Source organism: Anser anser, assembly GCF_964211835.1.
Source record: "Anser anser genome assembly, chromosome: 12".
Taxonomy (NCBI): domain Eukaryota; kingdom Metazoa; phylum Chordata; class Aves; order Anseriformes; family Anatidae; genus Anser; species Anser anser.
This window is the reverse complement of record NC_139733.1, coordinates 22,959,508-22,979,622: the sequence shown is the minus strand read 5'-3', so window position 1 is coordinate 22,979,622 and position 20,115 is coordinate 22,959,508. Positions and strand designations below refer to the sequence as shown.

General features: G+C 45.0%; 1 protein-coding gene across 16 annotated transcripts in view; it reads right to left on the bottom strand.

Annotated features, from left to right (window-relative positions):
- GRM7 (glutamate metabotropic receptor 7) overlaps positions 1 to 20,115 on the bottom strand; it is a 270,139-nt gene that overhangs the window by 45,502 nt on the left and 204,522 nt on the right. For 13 of the 16 annotated variants that reach the window (XR_014571461.1, XM_083795477.1, XM_083795480.1 and 10 more), the window contains exon 8: positions 16,807 to 17,742. The exons of 1 other annotated variant lie outside the window; for it this stretch is intronic. Coding sequence is in view for 13 of the 15 variants with exons in the window: in XM_083795477.1 (XP_083651603.1) it covers positions 16,807 to 17,742 (936 nt within the window). In the remaining 2 variants the exon portion in view is untranslated. Of the gene's footprint in view, positions 1 to 3,064; positions 5,466 to 16,806; positions 17,743 to 20,115 lie in introns of those variants that run through there. 2 more of the 16 variants (XM_083795479.1, XR_014571463.1) reach the window with 2 other exon arrangements.

Genomic DNA, 20,115 nt, shown 5'->3' with positions numbered 1-20,115 from the left:
TTATGAAGGCAAACAGCCCTTTCATTTCATTCAGTCAGTTCTTCCAAAATAAAATTTATAAACCAAAAGTAATATAGGCACTTTTATAGGTTTATAATCACACACAGTAGCCTAGTAAGCTAATATTGCAAATCCAAAGCAAAACAAAAAAAGCCAAGCCCCTTTACAAGAGGGGCTAAGCACTGCCAGGACTGCAGAGGAGCTCTCCCCGTGCAAGTGTTTTCTCCGAGTTTGCTGGGGCTTGAACGGAGCTGGAAAGGACAATGTGCATGCACAGCACCCGTATCAGTCCTGGTCCATGGAGGCTAGGTCTTCCTGAGCTGTCAATTCAGTTTTAACAAGTTAAAAAAAAAAAGAAAAAGATATTTCAGTCCATGCTATGCTCCTAATGAAAAGCAGGACTCTGCACAGAAGATTCATTTTACAGAGCAGGCTTCATTTTTTTTTCTGTCCTTTCACCTTCAATTTTGTCTTCCCCATTCCAGCCGTATGTTTTATTTATATCCCATCACTTTCACCCAGTTGGAAGGCATTCTCTGAAATAAAATTGCTCTTTTTCTGAGACAGTCCAGTTAATAGATTCCCTTCACATCCACTCTCTTCAGCAACTGAACCTCCTTGATGCACCAACACACCAGCTTACAAAAAAAACCAACAAGCCCCAACCATCGCCCTTCAAACAAAAATCCTCCAGCCCTCCCAGAAGGGCAAGGCTTATTCTGCTCCAGAGCTGGAAGTCCTACCTTTGAGCAACAGTTAGATATTTCTGAACACACAGCTTGGTGATACGCTCTGACTTCTCCAAGACATTTCTATGAAGTTACACGCAGTTAAGATTAATGTAACGTCCTACCCTCCGAATATTTATCTTCATCAGGCCTGGTAACATTTTCTGCAGAATTTGATTTCTCATCAACCAAGGATTCTTCTGCATGAGAGCAACTGGCATGACCTCAAACCAATCCCAGAAAAAATACCTTGCTCATCTGACACAAAGAGCTGAACTGTACCAACAGCAGTGCCCTTCCCCATGCTAGTTATGGTCATCTCGGGCTTCCTCCACCACTGTGGTCATAAGCCGAATAAAGTCAGTGGGAATCTTACTCTCAATGTCAGTGAAGTTTGACTGAGGCCTATACTGAGAATATATTCCATATATTGCATATAAATTAAGATCTAATTCTGCTTGGAGACTTTCAGGGGAACTCAAAGTGCAAACGGGTGTCAGCAGAGGGTTGGGGCAGATAGAGGCTAATCTTACTCACCTTATGTTTCTTTAAAGACCTTCAAAGAGTAGAGCACTAGTTATTAAAAATCACTGATAAGTACATACACACAAAGCAAGCCAGCTTTTCACTGACCTTTTAAATTATAATGTAATTATTATTCAAAACAGATGATTTACGTATTGCTTTTGGGACTTAGAACCAAACTTGCTCTTGCTGGGAGTGTCCTATTAACATTATCACAGGGCTGCATACAGAGTGCAAGTGACTATGAAGTCGGGCTCTGGTTTGGGATCTAATGCTTGCATTCAAGAACAAAGAGCATTCTATAACTCTAGCTAACCAGTTACCTTTACTGGGTTCAGATTTATTTATTAGCATGAAAATTATTTTACTTTCTAAACTGTAAATGCAAAGAATGCTTTAGAGCTGCATTAAGGAATGGCTGGAGTCAGGAGGGGCTTAGCTATGGCAGCAAAGCCTTCCTTCCAGAGCAGCTCTCTTTAGGAATTTCAACCACGGCAAAATAAAGAAAAATAACTCTGCATTTAAAAAGTTTAAATTTTCCTTTTCTCTTAGTTACTTGAGGATACGTCATTACTTGGATGGAGTCTTACTGCTGAAAGGCACCTACAGGCAAAGAGAAACAGCGCAGGCTGCTGCGGCAGGCAGCGCGAGGAGCTGCCGTGGCTGCTCTCTGCGGGACGGAAGGCAGCAGGAACTGACGGGCTTCTCGGCGTGGTCCGTTCCCAGGCCTGAAGGAGAACTGTTGCAGCTCTCCTCAAGGATGCAAGCGCCCGTCCTGCAGCGTAAGCCTGGCCAGCAGGACTCGGGCAGAAAATCCCACGGGGAGGCTGAGATGGGTTTGCTCCCGCTCCAGCATGGGTTTTATGGGTTTTGGTAGTGCAGTAAGGCTCACCAGCCGCCGCCCCGGCACCCACACACCTCCCGGGGGCATGCGGCATGCCCAGGGCGAAACACGAGGCTGCAAAAGGCTTGTCAAGGGTACAGAAATATTTTGTAATCTCTTGAAACAAATTATTCACATCTTACAGGTGTGCACTGGTAGGTGTTAATTCTATCTATTATTCCTTCAGAGCTGTCCAAGTTTGCATTCAATTAGCTAAATGACTTGAGCCATCCAATTCTTGTTGCTACTAATGGATCACAATTAGAACAAACTGCTGCCATGGCAACTGCTAAATCCAGCCTCCCTCAGACGCTGGGGGAAGCTTGCCTTGTGGTTTATGCAGTCCCTGAGTCTCCACGACATGCAGATGGGCATTTATGGCTATGCTAAACCAGGAAGGGGTAATCCCAGCACACAACGATTTAGGTGCCCGTTTATATGAGATTTCGTTACAGGAGGTCAATCATTTTAGGACCTGCTCAATTCCAGTCATTCCACGATCCCCCACGCTGCCGTACATTTACGAGACATCCATGCCTGTGATCTCTAATCCAGAGCATCAGGAAAGAGCTCCCTCTCTTAATTATCAAATACTACATTTTTAAAAAAATGATCATTACAGCAATAAACTGGATCTGTCTCATTCGATGCTGCAATGACAATTTACAGCAACAGCCAAACCATTTTCCAATAGTATCTAACAAGGTGATACTGCAGCCTGTATTGCTGAACAATGGCTCACAATTCCTCGTTACCTGCTCCAAATTAACTCCGAAATTAACTCCGATGCATCATACCTCAGAGGTAACGTTACAAACCGCTATGAATTATTTAGAGCTCCTTATCAGCAGTTTCATTCAAGGTGCTTACACAGAAGGCAATCCAGAATACTAAGGGGTAAGAAAAACATGTGTTTTGAGCCAAATCAGCTCCCATGTTTAACTAATCCATGGCCTGACAAAAGTTAATGACCCACAGACCCTGCTCTGTATCCATAACTTATTAAATATATTTTTGACTGGATAAAAATAATCTATTTATTGCTGTATTCACGGCTGCACAGCATACCCGCCTTTATACTTAACTGAGATTTATTTACTGTCTGCTATCCCTTATTATGTATCAAGAAACAAATGTTGAGTATCTAGTAGTTCCCTTATCTCTGCATGAGAAGCCACAAGGAAGCTTGTAAATACAAGGCTGAATTCGTGAGAAACTATCCCTTCTGTCAGCGAATGCAAGCCCGTGGCCTCAAGGGAGAAAAAGCATCCAGAGGAGGAATTTTTCGGTGTGTATGATTGCAATCAAATCAGGCCGGCCCGGCTCCCAGAGGGAAGTTTACTTTAGTAAAGGCTGTCCTCCGCCTTTCTCCTTCCTGAGCCCCGCGACGCAGCGCCCGTGCGTCCAGAAGACACGTTCATTTTTTCCCAAACGAGCTCTTGCTCGGCTCCAAGCCAGAGCCGCCCGCTGCCTGCACGGCCGGCGCGCGGCCAGGGCCCGATCCTGCGCGCAGGAGGCAGCCGGCGGCGCCCGGGGACAGGGCCGCCGTGACGGACTGGGCGTCGGAGGGACTGACTTCATCCCTGCCTCAGTCACGGGCAGATTCACTCTGCAGTCCGTAAAATAAGCTAAAACAACGCCGATTCTGAAGTTCTGGAGAGTCAAAACACTTGATCTTTGCACTTGGACTTGCCCCATTGCCCCAGTTACGGCACCAGAACAAACCTTACCCACTGCCTGGCACCGGCCTTGAGGACGCGCTCTGTGCTGCGATCATGCTTTAAGCACTGACCACCTTGCCTGTACTAACTGATTTTCCTGGTACCATCACCTGATGCAGCCTAGCTTTAAGCTGTTATACGCATTTTACTTTTCAGTTTATTGCTGAATTATTGTTTCTAGTTAAGTTTGTTAGCAGAATTTGCTCCACTATTAAAAAAAATCTATCTTGCCTTCAAATTTAATTTAACTATCTCCATTAAAGATTACAAGTTGCTCAGATATTGAAAATATAAATCACGGAGAATCAGAGGAAGATGATAGCGTATTGCTCATCTTGTTTCTTGTCTTCCTGCTCCCTTTACATTTTTTTAACTAAATTTCCCTCTAAGCATAATCCAATGAAGACCTTGTGAACACTTGAGATATTAAATTTACCGCGCATACATTATTTTTTAGTTGCTACAACACAAAACGGACATTACTTTACCAGTGGGACTACATGACTCAGGGGCATGGGAAGGGTGAAACTTCGGGTTTCCCGACTCTGGCAGAATGCAGCTGATGTCTGAATGGATCACATTTAATGGGCAATTAGCAGCATTAGAAAGATGGTTAGGGTCAAGTGAGTAACATCTTTGCAAATACGAGTTTCACCTTATTCCCCCACCCTGGGTTTTGCCACCACAGACATGTCAGCCATTTAAAGGCCAAATGCCAACACAGATTGAATAATTTTATGGTAAAGTGCCTGACATCATTAACTGAAAAGTGCTAAAACTGAAAAATCCTTCATAAAACCTTGACAATTAAAGAGGTCAAGAAGGGTCTCCTGCGCTGCTGCAGCCAACCCTATCAACACAGATCTGTCTGGGAAACCTCTGCCAGAAGAGAGGCCTTGTCTCAAAAATAATGTTTTAGAGCAGCAGCGCTCGCTGGGTACGTCTCCTGGTGTTGACTGCCCCGTTCCTACCTCCTCTGTTCAGTTAGGGAAGGAAAACACAGAGATCATCCGTCATCGATGCTGGCAGGATACAAAGATGGGCACGTCGGCAGCAGCAAAGACAGTTTGAGGTGCAGACGCTGTCAGAGCACCGGCACGCAGAAGGGAGAGGGGTGAGGGCTCCTGTTGCTGCTCCCCACCCGGGGACAGGGCCGGGCGCCCCGGCAGCCGCTGGGAGCTGCAGCCCTGCTCCATACCGCGGCCCCACCTCGGGAGGTTCTTCCCCAGCGAGACCCCTTCTGCGACACGGAAAAACCAGCAGAAATACTTTTTCTCATCTCTCTTCCCCTAGGTTCCCTTTTCTCTTCCAATTTGTCTCCTAGCCCATGCATCAGAAGCAACTCCTCTTGCGTATGCTCGCAGGCATCTCTCTTTTGGCAGTCGCAGGCTAACCTCCTTCTCTTTGAGAGGCTTGTCATTTGTCATACGGCATCGACCCTCTGACGCCGGCTCTCAGCCACTTTCTTCTGTACAAACAGCACAACAGGCTCCTGAAGCCACCTGCCAAGCCAGGGCTCTGCTCCTTTCCAGCCCCGGTGCTCCCGTGTCCGGGCTCGGCACCAGCCTGCAGCAGCCGTGGGGCAGGAAGGAGCCTCGCTGGCTTTGTCTGTGATGAATGTGAACACATTAACAAAAAAAAAAAACAACCATTGTTTCAAAATGCAGGATTATAAACATCCTCCAAATCCCTTTTGACGGGGTACACTTGGGACACAGAATTTCTGCTCAGTCTACAAGGACTCCTTGTTTCTTTTTTAACCTTCTAAGTTTATGCCTCAAAGACAAAATACAAGGCAATTGCTTTGACCGAGTACCATAATTTCTATTTTTATTATTATTACATGCCTGCTTAAACCATTTAAAACAACAAATAAATCCTCCAGGTCAATATTTTTGCAAGCATTTCTTACATATAGTGAAACCTATTTTTTGCCTTGCATTAAAGTGGCCTTGCTAGACTGAAAATGCACTTTCAGGAATAGCTGTTTGCTTCCTCCCTGCAAATCCAGCTATATTTAGCTCACGGGTATGCACAGAGGACCTGACATTTTTGTGTTAGAGGATTCTGTGCAGAACAAACTGCAAGAACCTTCGTGATCAGCGGAGGTTTTGCTGGGCAGTGGAGGGGAATCTCCTCACCTGTCCCCACAAGAGTCCCCACTACTTGGGACTGAGCTAATTTTTACTGATTTTGCCAAAAAGTAAGTTCAGTCTTACTCTCTTGGGTAAAATCCCAGCTGACTTCCTAGCTCCAAAGCGGCATGCTCTCTCTCCTTTCCCCACTGGTTCGGAGCAGGGTGATGCAGTTTGCTGCCCACAGGATGCCCGTGCTGCTCACCCCGCAGGTCTGCTCAGAGCTCATCCGTGGCAAACCCACCTTGTCTGGCTCCCTGCACACCTGGCCTAGCCGCTGGGCTTTCTGCTTCCATTTTGTTTTGTTTATTCCAAAACGAACAGAAGAAAAACATCGCTCTGAATGTGTCGCCCAAGTGAGGGCATTAAGCGACGCTCCTGCGCCTGGCCGACAAGGGTCCTTGATTGAGCACCCTTGCACACGTTGCTTTCATAACCCATTCACACGCAATGACAAAAGTACTTAAGGACCCATTCTTGCTGCTGAAATGGTTTGATCAAATGAAACCCTGACTCCTGCATACAAGTTCGGCAAGAAAATTGAGAAACATCTGCATAACTTACGTCGTATTGAATAAGCCCTTCATGGTTTTCTTTTTGTTCCTGGATGAGCCTGGAATCAGCAGCCATTATTTCTTACTCAAAATAACATTATTATGTTTCTACAATACCCGTGGGGTTCAGAAACTGGTTATGATCTGCTCTCACAAAGCGATACTTTAGTTCCTAGCATTTGGCTTAGAATGTCAGACATGATCTACAGGATTTTTCTGAAAAGATGATTAACTCTTGTTCAAACAAAGGAGCATTAATGGGAACTGAGGTTTTCTACAGCAAAATTGAAGCCGCACTACACGCAGCACGGACCTAACAAAGCACATCATTCTCTGGTCAACTGGTGTGGAAAAATCCCACAGAGTTTAGGAAGGGAAATGACCTATCAACACAGTCCAAAATCAGCCCACCTGATACCCTGAAACAGGACGCTCCCCAAAAATGCGTACGGGGGGAGGATTAGGGCTGTAGGAATACACCCATACCTCAGCAAAACCACAGTATTTATGCCATGTGCTTTTCTCAAGCCTCGCATGCTCAGGACATTCAAAATAAACATTTAGATACGTTAACACAAATTGAAAGTATATGTAACCATACCAAAGTAAACTTCTCCTCCCCTGTCCTGAGCAAAAGGGACAGTTTCATGATTACTTTCTTGTAATCCAACTTTGAAGAGCTGTTTTCTAACTGTACAGGTGCCCCTCATTCGTAAATGCAGCTGCCCTGAGGCACAGCCACTGCCGACACTGTTCCTGCTATTCACAGGGAAGGGTCTTGCAGGACTGTACGGCCGCTAGCACTGACATACAGCGAGCTGGGAGAACCCACTAACGCCAAAGAGCAGTTGCATGGTCGATGCAACAGCTCTGCAGAAGAAATTATGTTGTCAGTTCAAGTAAGTTTGACATCGCAGAGATATCAAAACGCAAGCAAAGAGAAAAGTTTCGTCAACAAGGTAATTGCTCGGCTGGACTCAATGGAGCTGCAATTACTCCTCGCTGAGGTGTTGTCAGTTTGCACTGCAGATAGAAACTGTTGTGTAACACAGACATGGGCATATGCAGAGATTGCTTTTCATATGTAAAGCTCTCCTGGCGGTTCTACATTTTCTCAAAAAAAAAAAAAAGTACATGTCAATGCTATGCATTAAACACCCACATGCTTTTCCCTTTCACAATTACACTGCTTTTTAGCCAGAGGCAGTTATATACGCACTAGAAGTCACTGAGCGAAGAGATACCCTTTTCCTACACTTTCCCTGGCATGTTTTTGAAATAAATCCAGTGCTCGCACACGCCCAGCTCCGAGCAATGCCCGCCTGGCGAGCAGCAGAGGTGGCAGCACGGCACGGGCAGCCCCTGCAGGGAGCACGGTGCTCTGCTGCCCGCGGGGACACGGAGGGGACCGTCACCGGGCCTCGTGGGAGCTGACTGGCGAGAGCTTACGGCTCCTGGCCAGTGGCACAAAGGCGAAATAGAGGAGGAGGAGCCGGTTTTGACGCCACACTTCAATAACCTGGCAAAGCAGTTTGGCGGCTCCAAGCTACGCCCGTGGTGTGGAAAAATGGCTCTCCCGAACACGAGTGAAAAATGATTCATTTACGGCTTTGCCCCAGAACCTCCCCTTCAAGGCAGCACCTGCAGCAGCATGCCCTGCTGTGACCCGTTCTCTTGGACCTTCAAGGGAGGGAGCTTCCATCCCTGCGGATTTGGACTCCAGCGGTCTGAAGAGACCACCAGACACAGCAGCCCCGCGGCGCTGTGCCCCTGCTCTGTGGCAGAATGGGGCAGAGCTGGCTGCCTGGGGTGCGGGTCAGGACATTTTCTTCCCCGCCAAAACACACGGTCCTTTCTGGCTTCCGTTTATTTTCCGTCTTCCAGATCAGATTTTTCCTCTGTCCTCACCACCGAGGGGAATGAAGAGGCTCGAATCATCACAGCGAAGAGATCCCTCGCTTTCTACACCAGACTTCAAAGCGGCATGCTTGCAGGCTTCAAAGAGTCCCTCGGTGACTGCAGAACCACCGCAGGGCTGCTAATTCAAGTAATTTCTGCTTAAATGAATACATCTCTGTTATGAGACAGCCACACACAAATTTAAATGCAGTATTATTACTCCATTATGAAGATACCTGTTTCAATAATTGAAATTTTCACAAAATGAATTGATCGTTAATTATCTTTTAGCATTCACCTATATATTGCTGTAAGGCTATTACTGTATAAGCACAAGCACAATGAGTGCACCGCTTATACCTGACTAACGGTTGGTGGCATCCCTTCATTGCAAACGTACACCCTCCTCCTTAGGTAATTATGTGGAACATGATTGTGGCCTTGGGCTCTGCCTGCTCAGTGTTTTCAATTAGATTTTACTACAAAAGTACATATTAACATTAAAGGAGCATTACAATGCAGCAAATGTGATAAAACAGATCAATGTTAGATGTACCTTATGCTTCTGTTGTTTCAAGAATCATAATTGCCATTAATTTATGGTCTTCTGAGAAGGATCTAATTGCTCTAATCATCTCTTATTTCACTCAGAGTGCGCACTTTTTCTGTAACCTAGCTTTAAACACTTGCCTTGAAAACACAGGCAACAGAGCTGCAGTTTCACCGATCCTGCAGCCTTTTATTGCCTTGGCTGAACTTCAGAGGTGCTAAACGCAGCCAGACGCTCGGGTGGGAGACCTCCAAGGCAGGTGTTGGAGGGGTAGGCAGGAATGCCTCTTCTGAGAGAGTGCACACTTGGGAATACAATGCAGCAACACGAGTACACGTACACTTCTGGATACATTTATCAACAAAATCTCTTCATTCTTCCAGTTATTAAAGACTCCTCTTTGAAGAGTACAGGTGTCAAGTCCCACATCTCGGGCAAACCCTAGGTGTCTGCCCAGCTTGAATTCCCCGAGCTCCCTCCCTTGACGATGCTGCCATTCACGTGGTTAATACAGCCCTGGGGGGCACTCCGTGTGCCCCAGCGATGAACACAGTTTGAGAGCACACACAGAGTTAGACACGACTGCCTGCCCTAAACGGTATTTCTGAGTGCTGCTGGAATTGCTGCGTAACAGCTGATACAATGCTTCCGACTTGTAGTTTATAAATCCATCTGCTCAATGCTTTAGGTTTCTTCTCTGTGCAAGGAACTGTTATTACTGTTATTATTGTATTCTTTTATGAAACATTAAAATCTTTGCGTGGCTGAGCATTATACAAATTAGCGGTGGATAAAAATCCAGAATCATTATAAAGCTCTGGAAAGAAGTGAAAATTAAAGCTTTTAAAACACATTTAAATATACATATTTAAGAGATATTTTCCCACCAGTCATTGTTTTCTAACCAATATAGACATGCAGTTACCAGAAATTTCATACCAACGTGTACTAACATACCCTTGCAGCCTCACTTCAGAGTGTCAAAACTTCAGGAAATATTTAACGCTTGACGCAAGCAAGTCAAAGTGGTTTTGCAATACCCATTGTCAAATCCAGCTTAAAAAAACGCAGCTCCACCAGGGTAAACGACCTGGCACGGGGGGTTTTCAGAGCCAGGTCTGTCTCTCACATGATGGCTCCCTGATTTTTGTGTTGCTGTCTGCAAGGGCCCCGCTGCCCCTCAGGGAGCCCAGCGAGGGGCTCGGGGCAGCCCCCCTATGGCACGGGACGCGGCACAACGCGGCGGGGCACGGGCACCCACACAAAGGCAGAGTCCAACCACGCTTTTCGCTTCACGCATGCAAGTCTCCTGCGACAAGAGGAAAGGCACACTTGAAGCTTGAGAGCAGCCAGTAAAATTACAAAGTGGCTCGTCTTTTCTACAGACGTTGCCTCAGGGATATCCTGCACAGCCACAGAGCAAAATAGCTTCACGATTCCTTAAAAATACGACCGCCACCCAGACGTCAATCCGCGCTCCTTCACGTAGCCCCTCGTGGACCCAAGAGCTCAGCCCCCCTCTGCCAAGGGATCACACACATCATCCACGGCACAGGCACAGCCCAGTGCGCCCGGAGCCCATCTCCCGTCCCTCTCGCACCCGTCCAACAACTGAGCCGATCTAAGCTCTGGTTCGGCTTCCTCCTGGTGAGCCCTAAGCCATTTCCTGGAAGTTCAAAGAGAAGTGACAAATGAGCGCACTTCTCTCCTCTGTACCGAAGGTCATCTTTTTATTTTTATTTACTTACTTCTTTGCAGCAACCTAACAGGCAGCATGCGACGTGGGCAGGTATTCCTGATGAGGCTGAAGCAATCAGTAACACTGAAACAACCCTGACAGTCCCATTCTATTTTTCACGAGCTGCACTCTCCCCTAGGGGTTCTTCATAGCAGCTGCTAAAAGCCAGGAGCCAGCTGCATGCTGCGGGGCCAGAAGTGCCTGTTGGTTTGGGGAAGAAACCCACCAAAACAGTGGTGAGAGAGAAACAAGTGGGTTGCAAAAGATCAACGACTCCAGAACTCAAAATTCCTGCAGCACTTACTATTTCAAGAATTATTTTTTTTTCAGGGTTAAATCATCAGTTGCATGAAATTGGTTCTAGAAAATTTAACTTTTGAAATTCTGTAGTTACCTACAGGTAATCACAACCTTTTTATCACATTTTTCCTATAGTGGTCTTACTCCTGATAAAAATACTTCGTAAAGCTGCTGGTGGGGTCAGGCTTGGCTCAGGACAGCTCCAAGTGTCAGATCACGACAGTCCGTGGTTTTCTCAGATTTAATCTTGAGGCTGGGTAAAATTAAGAACTTAGTAACTTAACGTGCAGATCCCTAATAGCTGCTGAAAGCAGTACAGCTATAGGTGAACTCAAATGCAGAACAGTGAGAAAAATTAATATTTGTGGTTAGAAAGTTTTCAGCAGCTACTATTACTAGAGCCAGCCTTCAGTTCTGTTTTGAAGTGCAGGGGCATTATAAAGAGTAAATTGTTAGCATTATTTAAAGCTATTCATTTAAAAGGATTTTAAATTACAATTCTTTAAAAGAAAGCTACATCTCTTGATTCTCCTTCCATGTGCCCCAAAATATGGTAGATTCAAAGTCACATTTTGTGTGAGCCTCAGACCTTGATTTCCTCAACCGCCCGACAGTATAAAACTCCAGCAGATGCATTAAAATCCTCGTAACTCCAAAATCCACATATGTATAGTTGCTATAGCAACTGTCATCTCAAGCCTTCCCAGGGGAGAAAATAAATGTGCGTCCTACCTGGTTAATCGGTATTTGTATTACAGAGAATTGGAGGGTAACTTAGTTTCGCCAAAAAATAGAACGGGTACTGAAGTGCTACTGTGTAAATGTGATATTATTTAATCTGAATAAGAATCCACTTTGCATGCGCCTTGAAATTATAGTATTTATGTAACATTCAACACAATAAGTAAAAATGCTGCAGCCAAATATACCTGACTTACCCTGCTTGTTGATTTGAATAAAAAGGAACATTAAAAAATAGAGAAACCTGAGGGAGGATGGAAGAGTCGATGGAATTAAAGACTACAGAAATCAAAGTGGCTGTATTACAGTTGAAAAATAAAAAAAAAAAAAACACCAAGCCAAAGGTTAATGTGATCTGGATACAAAAAGAAGTTGATGGAAAGGGAAGAATGTATGGTCAATGGTTCCCCATTTCTCTTCATTTCAGGATGAATAAAACTCCCAAGCTGGAAGACCATGCTGGCTGACAAACCATCATCACTCACTCAGACTCATGATTATAACTTTTTTTGCTTCAAAAAAGTCTTCAAAATACTTCAAGAAGAAATCCCATTTGTAGCATATATCCAGGAGCATGTTGACAGTTATTACTGGGTTGTAGACGTATCCAGAAATTTATTATTTTAATCTTAGCAATTACTAAATAAAAGTAATCACAGCTACTAAGCAATAAAATCTCTGAGAGACATAAAAACATAATGATGACATATCCCTCATATTAGTTCAATGACATAATTTGAGAAAATAAGATCTTGGGGGAATATTCACCGTACACAACTACATCTGCACGTGGTTAGAGCGCAGATACGGACTTCAAACCTGTGGAGACAATGATTTCTTGTAATCTAACCGTTCCAGAGCCGGCAAGTTTCCAAAGAGAACTCCTCCTTCACAACACGACGAGCGCACTCAGAGGAAGCCATATAGCTGTACATACTGATAAGTTATGCAGTCATTCCGAGTAAAATGCCAAACGCAGCATTGTATTTTGGGCGAGCTAAGTACCCGAGTGGATTCTGCCATGTCTGACACATAAAGCAGATTGATATTCAGGTTTGCCATTAAGGGGATCTAATTTTTCAGTATTACATCCTAGGGATTCAGGAAATTTAATTTAAGCAACAGTATATATACATAGCAATACTGAATTACCACAGGTTAAGAAAATGGCTCGTGATCTCCCAGACGGTCACAATCTGAGCTGAACGTTGTGAGAGAAAAGGGAGAACAAAGTGGCAAGAAAACCCCCAAACCCCAACCAAGGCTATTTAACACAAACCTCAGTCAGTTCCTCCTGCCCTATTGAACTCCTCACAGCACCAACTACATTACGCTACTAGAACAAAAAGGTAAGCACAAGCGTTGAAACGTATTGTTTTCTTAACAATAAATTGACTTTTATGTACAGAAAACAAACCCGTATTTTAAGAACACTGCCTTTCGCATTGATTTAACTGCGGATGCCTTTTCTCCTTCACTGTATTTTTCTTTGTTTTTGCCATGAAAGTATTGCCTCTGGTAATCCTCACCATGTAAGTTTTAAAAATATTTACATTAAGAGAGAGCAATAATAATAAAAAAGCAAACCATCGCTGCCACCTGTGAATTTCCAAGACGCATCAGAGCGCATTGCGTGCTCTGTCATGCTGTTGCTCTTTTACGACACTACCTGTGAAAAATCTGAAAATAATCCAAAGAAATAACGGGAAATGAAGTAACTGTGAGACCCCGCGGATCTCCGGGGCAGGGGGGCAGATCAGGAAGAAGCGATGGGGTGACAGACGACGAACCCAACCGCCGGCTGCAGGGGCTGGGTCAGTGCCGGGGCAGCGGGGCAGGGGGAGAAGCTCCGCGGAGGGCTCGCTCCACACCACTTGCATCCTTCCCATCTTTTCACTTCCGTGCTCTAAAATTTTGACTCAATTTGGCTTATTGATTCAGCTGTGCTTCGCCTGACCTTACCGAGCAATCTGTGCTCTTTTCAAGTGCCACTTTGTATTGACTCTGCCGAGGAGCTATGACTCCTGTAATTGGTTTAACAGCTCTTTGAGGCCACTTTGTTTCTGATAAGATACCCACACATCCACTGAGAATTTAAAATAGTTTTGTTGTCAAAAACAATTACGGTAGGAGTGCAAAAGCAGCATTTTAGTGGCACAGACCCTCTCCAGAGGTACGGGGTAAGAAGGCCGGCCACAAGAGGCACAAGGATGGATGACCGTCGTCCCCTGTCCCCGGCCTCTGAACTCCCAGGGCATCAGAGGAGATGGGTTTGGCCATTAGGAGCCGTCTGAGTGCAACGGAAGGGACCCTTGTTCTCTGCAGGGGCCGGCTGCCTCCACGTGCTGTGGCTTTTACCCGATCTCAAGGAAGGATGTTTCTGAGCGCAGACGTGACTTGGTTCCCGCATCCTGATCCTCAAACAAAGGCTACAGCAGCGTTTTAGAACATATACCAATAGGAAAGCACAGCAAAACCAACCCAACCCAAAACACAACCCCCAAAATACAGACAGCAAGAGATGGGCAGGTCGGAAGCGCTGCTACAAGGACACTGCATCACAGCCACAGCACGGCGAGGAGCGGCGCCGCTTCCTAAGGGCCACCAAAACCGCACCCACTGGGCACCCGCAGGCTGCACGACCCAACAGCCTGCAAATTGTACCTGCCCTGGTGTTTTCTGAAGGCCTTAAGAGCAGACAAAGGAATTGTCTGAGCAAATGCAAGCTGGGAAAATGACAGGACTTTGCTTTTTCCATGCGCAGCCTCTCCCATACATCCTGAAGGTTTCACCTCCACCCCAGAGCACAGGACGGTACCTGGCCTGCCTCGAGGCCACGCCGCCTCCCTCTGCTCTGCTGCTGAAGCTGCTGCTGGGATTATTTGCCTTTGATGAACTACTTGCAGCATGCTTCAGTCTTTTCTTTTTTTTTTTTTTCTGGTTATTTTCTACACTGAACAAGAGAGGTATATTTAATATGCTTTCTACCAAACAACATTATGCTTGTATTTATTGATAAAATAAAGTAAATCCATACAATGAAAATCACGGCATTATATATAACACCATTTCTCAGCTTAAAAGATTGCGTTGCATGAGATTTTCAGCAGGTGCAATTTCCATTTCAGAAAAGACTTGCGTGGCTAAGCTTATACACAATATTTTCCGGAGAAAATATCTGACAGGAAATCACTAGCAATCACAAAAAAGTACAATGCCTCCTCCCCACACTCCCCACTTAAAAAAAAGAAAGAAAAAAAAGAGGGAGACGTAGAAAAGAAAGGCAAGAAGCAAAGCCACTGTAGCCTGCTCCCTGTGTAGGCACAAAGGTCCTTCTGGATGGGGAAGAATTCCCAGCCGAAGGTACAGCCCCGAGATCTGGCACCTCTTACCGGTCAGAGGCGCTACAGCCACCGTCTGCAGATGCCGGTGGGCTGGGGGACCCCCACATGCGTCCCCCCGGCTGCTCGACGCGCACAGACCCGAAGGGCTGCTTGCTGTGCCTACTGTCATCTCTGGCACACGGTGTGAGATCCAGCTAATAACTGTCTCTCTCGCTGTCCTGCACGAATTTGTGCAAGAATCTCCTGCTTTCAAAGCAGTGCAGGTTACTTCAGCTCTGCGACTACATGGAAAACCAAACGTTTCACTGCTAAGTGACTTTCAGCGGTGGCAGCAGTCTTTGAAATTATTCGGGTCTTTCTATCACCTGCTTGAGTCTTTGCAGACAACAACTCAGAACGCTTCATCTCGGTCACCTGCAGGCCTAACACATTCTCGGGCAAGAGGCACAAAAGCTGCTCTGCGCTCTCTGTGTCAGACCAAAAGGTACACGTGAACCCAGCTGGGTTTAAAGCTGTTAGCTAGGCTGTTTCTTATCTCCCCCTTGACAGGGAGAGCAGAGGTGTCTGAAATGTTTGAGAGACTTGGCAGACCTCCTTTCCAGTGGAAATTACCTCCCTTTAGGGATGCAGCGGCTGCCTTTAAAGCCCTTTGCACATGAAACCCACATAACCTCTGCTTCCCCCTGCTTCCTCCCATCTTCCAGCAGTAAAACCAGGCTGAAACAACTGCAGATCTCTGTACTACCAACCTCCTGAGCTGCAGAGGACAAGGCTCTGGTGCAGACATCTTCCCCTGGAAGGGCTGTGGAAAGGAAGGCCCTGCCTGAGCAATGCCACTGCTGTCCTCCTGCAACGCTTCCTCAGTAACCCCCGAAGTAGGAGGAGAAGCAGAGCAGAGCATGAATGAATTGTTTATTGCCTTCTTTCTCCAAGGACACCATGCCCACTAATAAATGCAACGGGAAAAAGAGAGCGACTTTCTCCTCTTGTTATGTAACACGGTATTTATGATGTTTGGATGCTTTTTCTTAAGTTGCATAAACAAAATATTAAGTGGGGCTTCATGGATTAAAAAAGCAACCTGACATTCACTCCAGGACTCTGGTTACGTCCATACCACGAACTATAGGGCAAGTCTACCTGAGCTAGTTTAAAAGTCACCACCAGAGATAGCCTCAGTCTAGTCTCAGCAGCTGGAGCTCAGGACAGACTATTTACCCTGTGGTGTAAATATGCCCTGAGGCTGCTATTTACGGAGCCGAGCACTCATCAGATGACTGCATACTGCCCTCAGCACTGAACTCCAGAAGCGCTGCTATCTACTGAGCCTTTTTTTGACATTTTGTTTCTTATATCTTGTATTGAAAATGATTTAGTTAAAAGATGCCTCTTTAAGAATGATATGACAGTTAATTCCCACTTATCCTACTGAAAAGACACAATTGAAAGGGATGCAACAATAAAACTAATGGCTAATATGATTGCTATTGATCATTTGCCAGTTTATCAAATGAATAGCCCACCGGCTAACTGGAGAAGGAAAATAGTGCTATATATTGCTCGTGTCTCTGTAATGAGCTAACCAGATAGCTCATCTTAAGATCTATGTAAAGCTGAGCATCAGTACATCATTTATAACCGCAATGAATCCTGATATATCAGATGCACATTTGTTCATTTTCACCTACCTTTTCAGCTGACTGGGCAGTGCCAAAAAATATTGGAATGAAGGCAAGCCATACTATACAGGTAGTGTACATAGTGAATCCAATGGGTTTAGCTTCATTAAAATTCTCTGGGACACCCCGAGTCTTGATGGCATACACAGTACATGTAACCATGAGAAGAATGCTATAACCCAAGGAACAAATGATTTGTAGATCCGTAATGTCACATTTGAGAACTCCTCTGGCTTGATCAGGGTTCATAGTTTTCTGCTCATCATAATCTATGATGATGTTGGGTGGGTCAACTGCAAACCAAATAAAGACACCTAGAAGCTGAACAGATATTAAACTCGACGTGATGGCAAGCTGCGACGTGGGGCTTATAAGCCTGGGTGCTGTCACTGACTTTTTGCCCTGTTCAAATATGCGGTAGATGCGGTTTGTTTTAGTTAACAGGGCTGCATAGCTGATGCACATCCCCAAGCCCAAGAAGATACGCCGGAAGGAGCACACTGCAACGTTTGGTTTGGCAATCATCAGAAACGTGATTATGTAGCACAGAAATATCCCTGTCAACAGGACGTAGCTGAGCTCCCTCCCCGAAGCCCGGACGATCGGAGTGTCGTTATATCTAATGAAGGTTGCCATGACAAAAATGGTGGCGATAATTCCAAGCATAGCCAAGAAGACGGGGATCACAGCCCAGGGAGAGTGCCACTCCAGCTTGACAATGGGTATGGAGCGGCATCCCGTGCGGTTCTCGTTGGGCCGCTCGTTGTACGAGCAGAGCAAGCAAGTCACCTCGTCGGCCTGGTACTGGTAGCCGTCGCAGAGCTCGCAGTGCCAGCAGCACGGCATCCCCTTCACCATCTTCTTCCTCTCTCCCGGCTTGCAAGGCAGGCTGCAGACTGAGGACGGGATTTCGCGCACTCCTTTACCCCACTGCATTTCATCGATCTATGAGACATTTGAAATAGAAAGAGGCTGGTTATGTAGACGTTACTGCCAGGCAGCAGGAGGGCACCAAGGGGAAACCTACAAACAAACGGAAAAACTTTGTATGTGGCAGACTGTGCTTTTCCAGGAAACGTGCGCACCAATGCCTTTGTGGGGGACTCTAATCCATGACTGTACTTACAACCATAATTGTTCATTTTTGTTAGTAGTAAATTCTGGTAGAATGGCACACAACATCAGATAAAATGGTAGAGTGTAAACCACCTTCTTTCTGTGTGAAAGTTAGTAAGAACATGGAAATGGCTAATGGGAAGGCAGCAGTTACTTTATGAACCTGGCTTTTGTGCATCCAGAGCTTGGGGCTTCTTACTGAGACCAGACAAGAGTTCTCCCTTCTTGGCACTACTACAGACCTGGTTAATGTTTTAAATGAGGTGTAAATGTGTCTTATACAGGGCACAGAATCAGTGGGAATGTGGTGAGATCTGCAATAAGAGCCATGTAAGAGATACAAAGTACAAAGAAAATAGTCATCAATGAAAAATATAATAATTAGGTAATATTTCATTTTAAAGTCACATTCAGCTTTTGAAATACCATACATGCCCCGAGAATACAAATTATAGATGATTATATTAAGTAAAAGGAAAGTCTCATTTGTTCTGTAGTCTTAAGAACCCTGAACTCCAAAGTATATGCTCAAAGTTTCCCAAGTACAGCACAAATTAGAATCACAAATCATTTCAAAATATTCCAGACTAAAGCCAGTAACCAGTTTCTAAGAACCAGGCAGGTTTAGCATTGGAGCTGCCCTGAAATAACCACTGGGAAGGTCCCGACAGTCCCAGTGTCAGTTCCAGGCACCAAATTTCCAATTCTGCTGCACAGGAAAATTTCAGTGACTCCACTACCTGCTGCATGTATGCATGGCTTTTACAGATACAATACCTGATCTGCTGGGATAGATGTCAATAGGTATAACTAAAAACAAAATTTCAGCTAATAATTTAGGTTATTAAATGCTTACAAGCTCCACTACTTTCTACAACTAAGAAATTCTAAGATGAGGCCCTTGAATCAGCCATCTGTGATTATTAATGTGCACAGGAAGACTGGGGTTTGCATGCCTTAAATTGAAGGATTAAGATGCACCTTCCTAATTTCATTCAAAATAGATCCTGTATCAACTTCATTTCTTATATTTGAAAAAACACTGAAGCCACAGACTGCTCAAATACCACACTACCAAAAGGCTCTGCTGTGAATGTTATAAAAATAATCCCTCAATAACAAGATATTCAAGAGGTCTGCCACTGCTTGAGAAACTTCATTACCCTTCAATATTCACTACTTATTCTGAAAGGAAAAAGGATCCACAAGCTCTTCTCTCACACCGTGCTGAGCTGAAGGATTGCAGCTCACAGACGTGTTAGAGGAGAGCCCAGCACTCGCTGAATTGCACTGGTAGAGGGCAGTTCAGGGTGAGCATGCACCAGAGCCAAGAAACCCATTTTTAAGCCCAACTCCATTCCCAGTCCAACCAGAAAGGCCATAAGAAAGAAAATACTTGATGTGATTTTTGCAGCATACATTGATATGAAACGAGCAAAGCATCCTACATGTATGGATTTTGACACGGTCTGCAGCGATTATAGGATTCTCACCAACTTTCTGCATGCTAATATCTCACAGAACCCCATTAATGCACTATCATTTCCTCACCTCCAACCCCTCACCCCCCTGCCATTACACCTATAAAAGGTTGAATTTCCGTATTCTCAGAAGTACCCCCATGGCCTCGCTAGACAGTGGGAAAAGCCTAAAAGCATTTTATTCTGCGCAGATACTGGGTGTAAGCAGGTAAACGGAAGATTGGGCAAAATTACGGAAAGGCTTTTTTCTGGTCTGATGGGACCACACCGTGATAACTCTATATTGCTGGCCTCAGAAAGACTCGTGGTGTTCTGCTGCTTCTAGCTAAAAAATTAATAATGAAAACTGCCTGTTAGATAGGCCACCTGTCACCGAGGCCTGGCGCTGCGAGATGAGAATCCGAATCAAACTAGAGACGCTTTCCCCACAAAGGAAAGAATATTTTTGAAATATTTTTTTGTCTTTGAAATAAATTATTGTTTTATAACTGCCTTCAGAAATGCAAACAAAAGCAATAGAATATTCAGCTGCGTATTTGGCTGCCTTAGGAGCTAATAATTGTGCCTGATGCACATTTTTCTGTTGCCTTTTTTCTGCAGCTTCCTTGAAATAAGCTTTTGAAACCTGAATCTAGAAAAGACTTCTATTGTGGCAAAAAATTGTTATATTCAGCCACTTCTTCCATTTACTTAATCTAAGCCTGCTTCTATTTAATGGCAT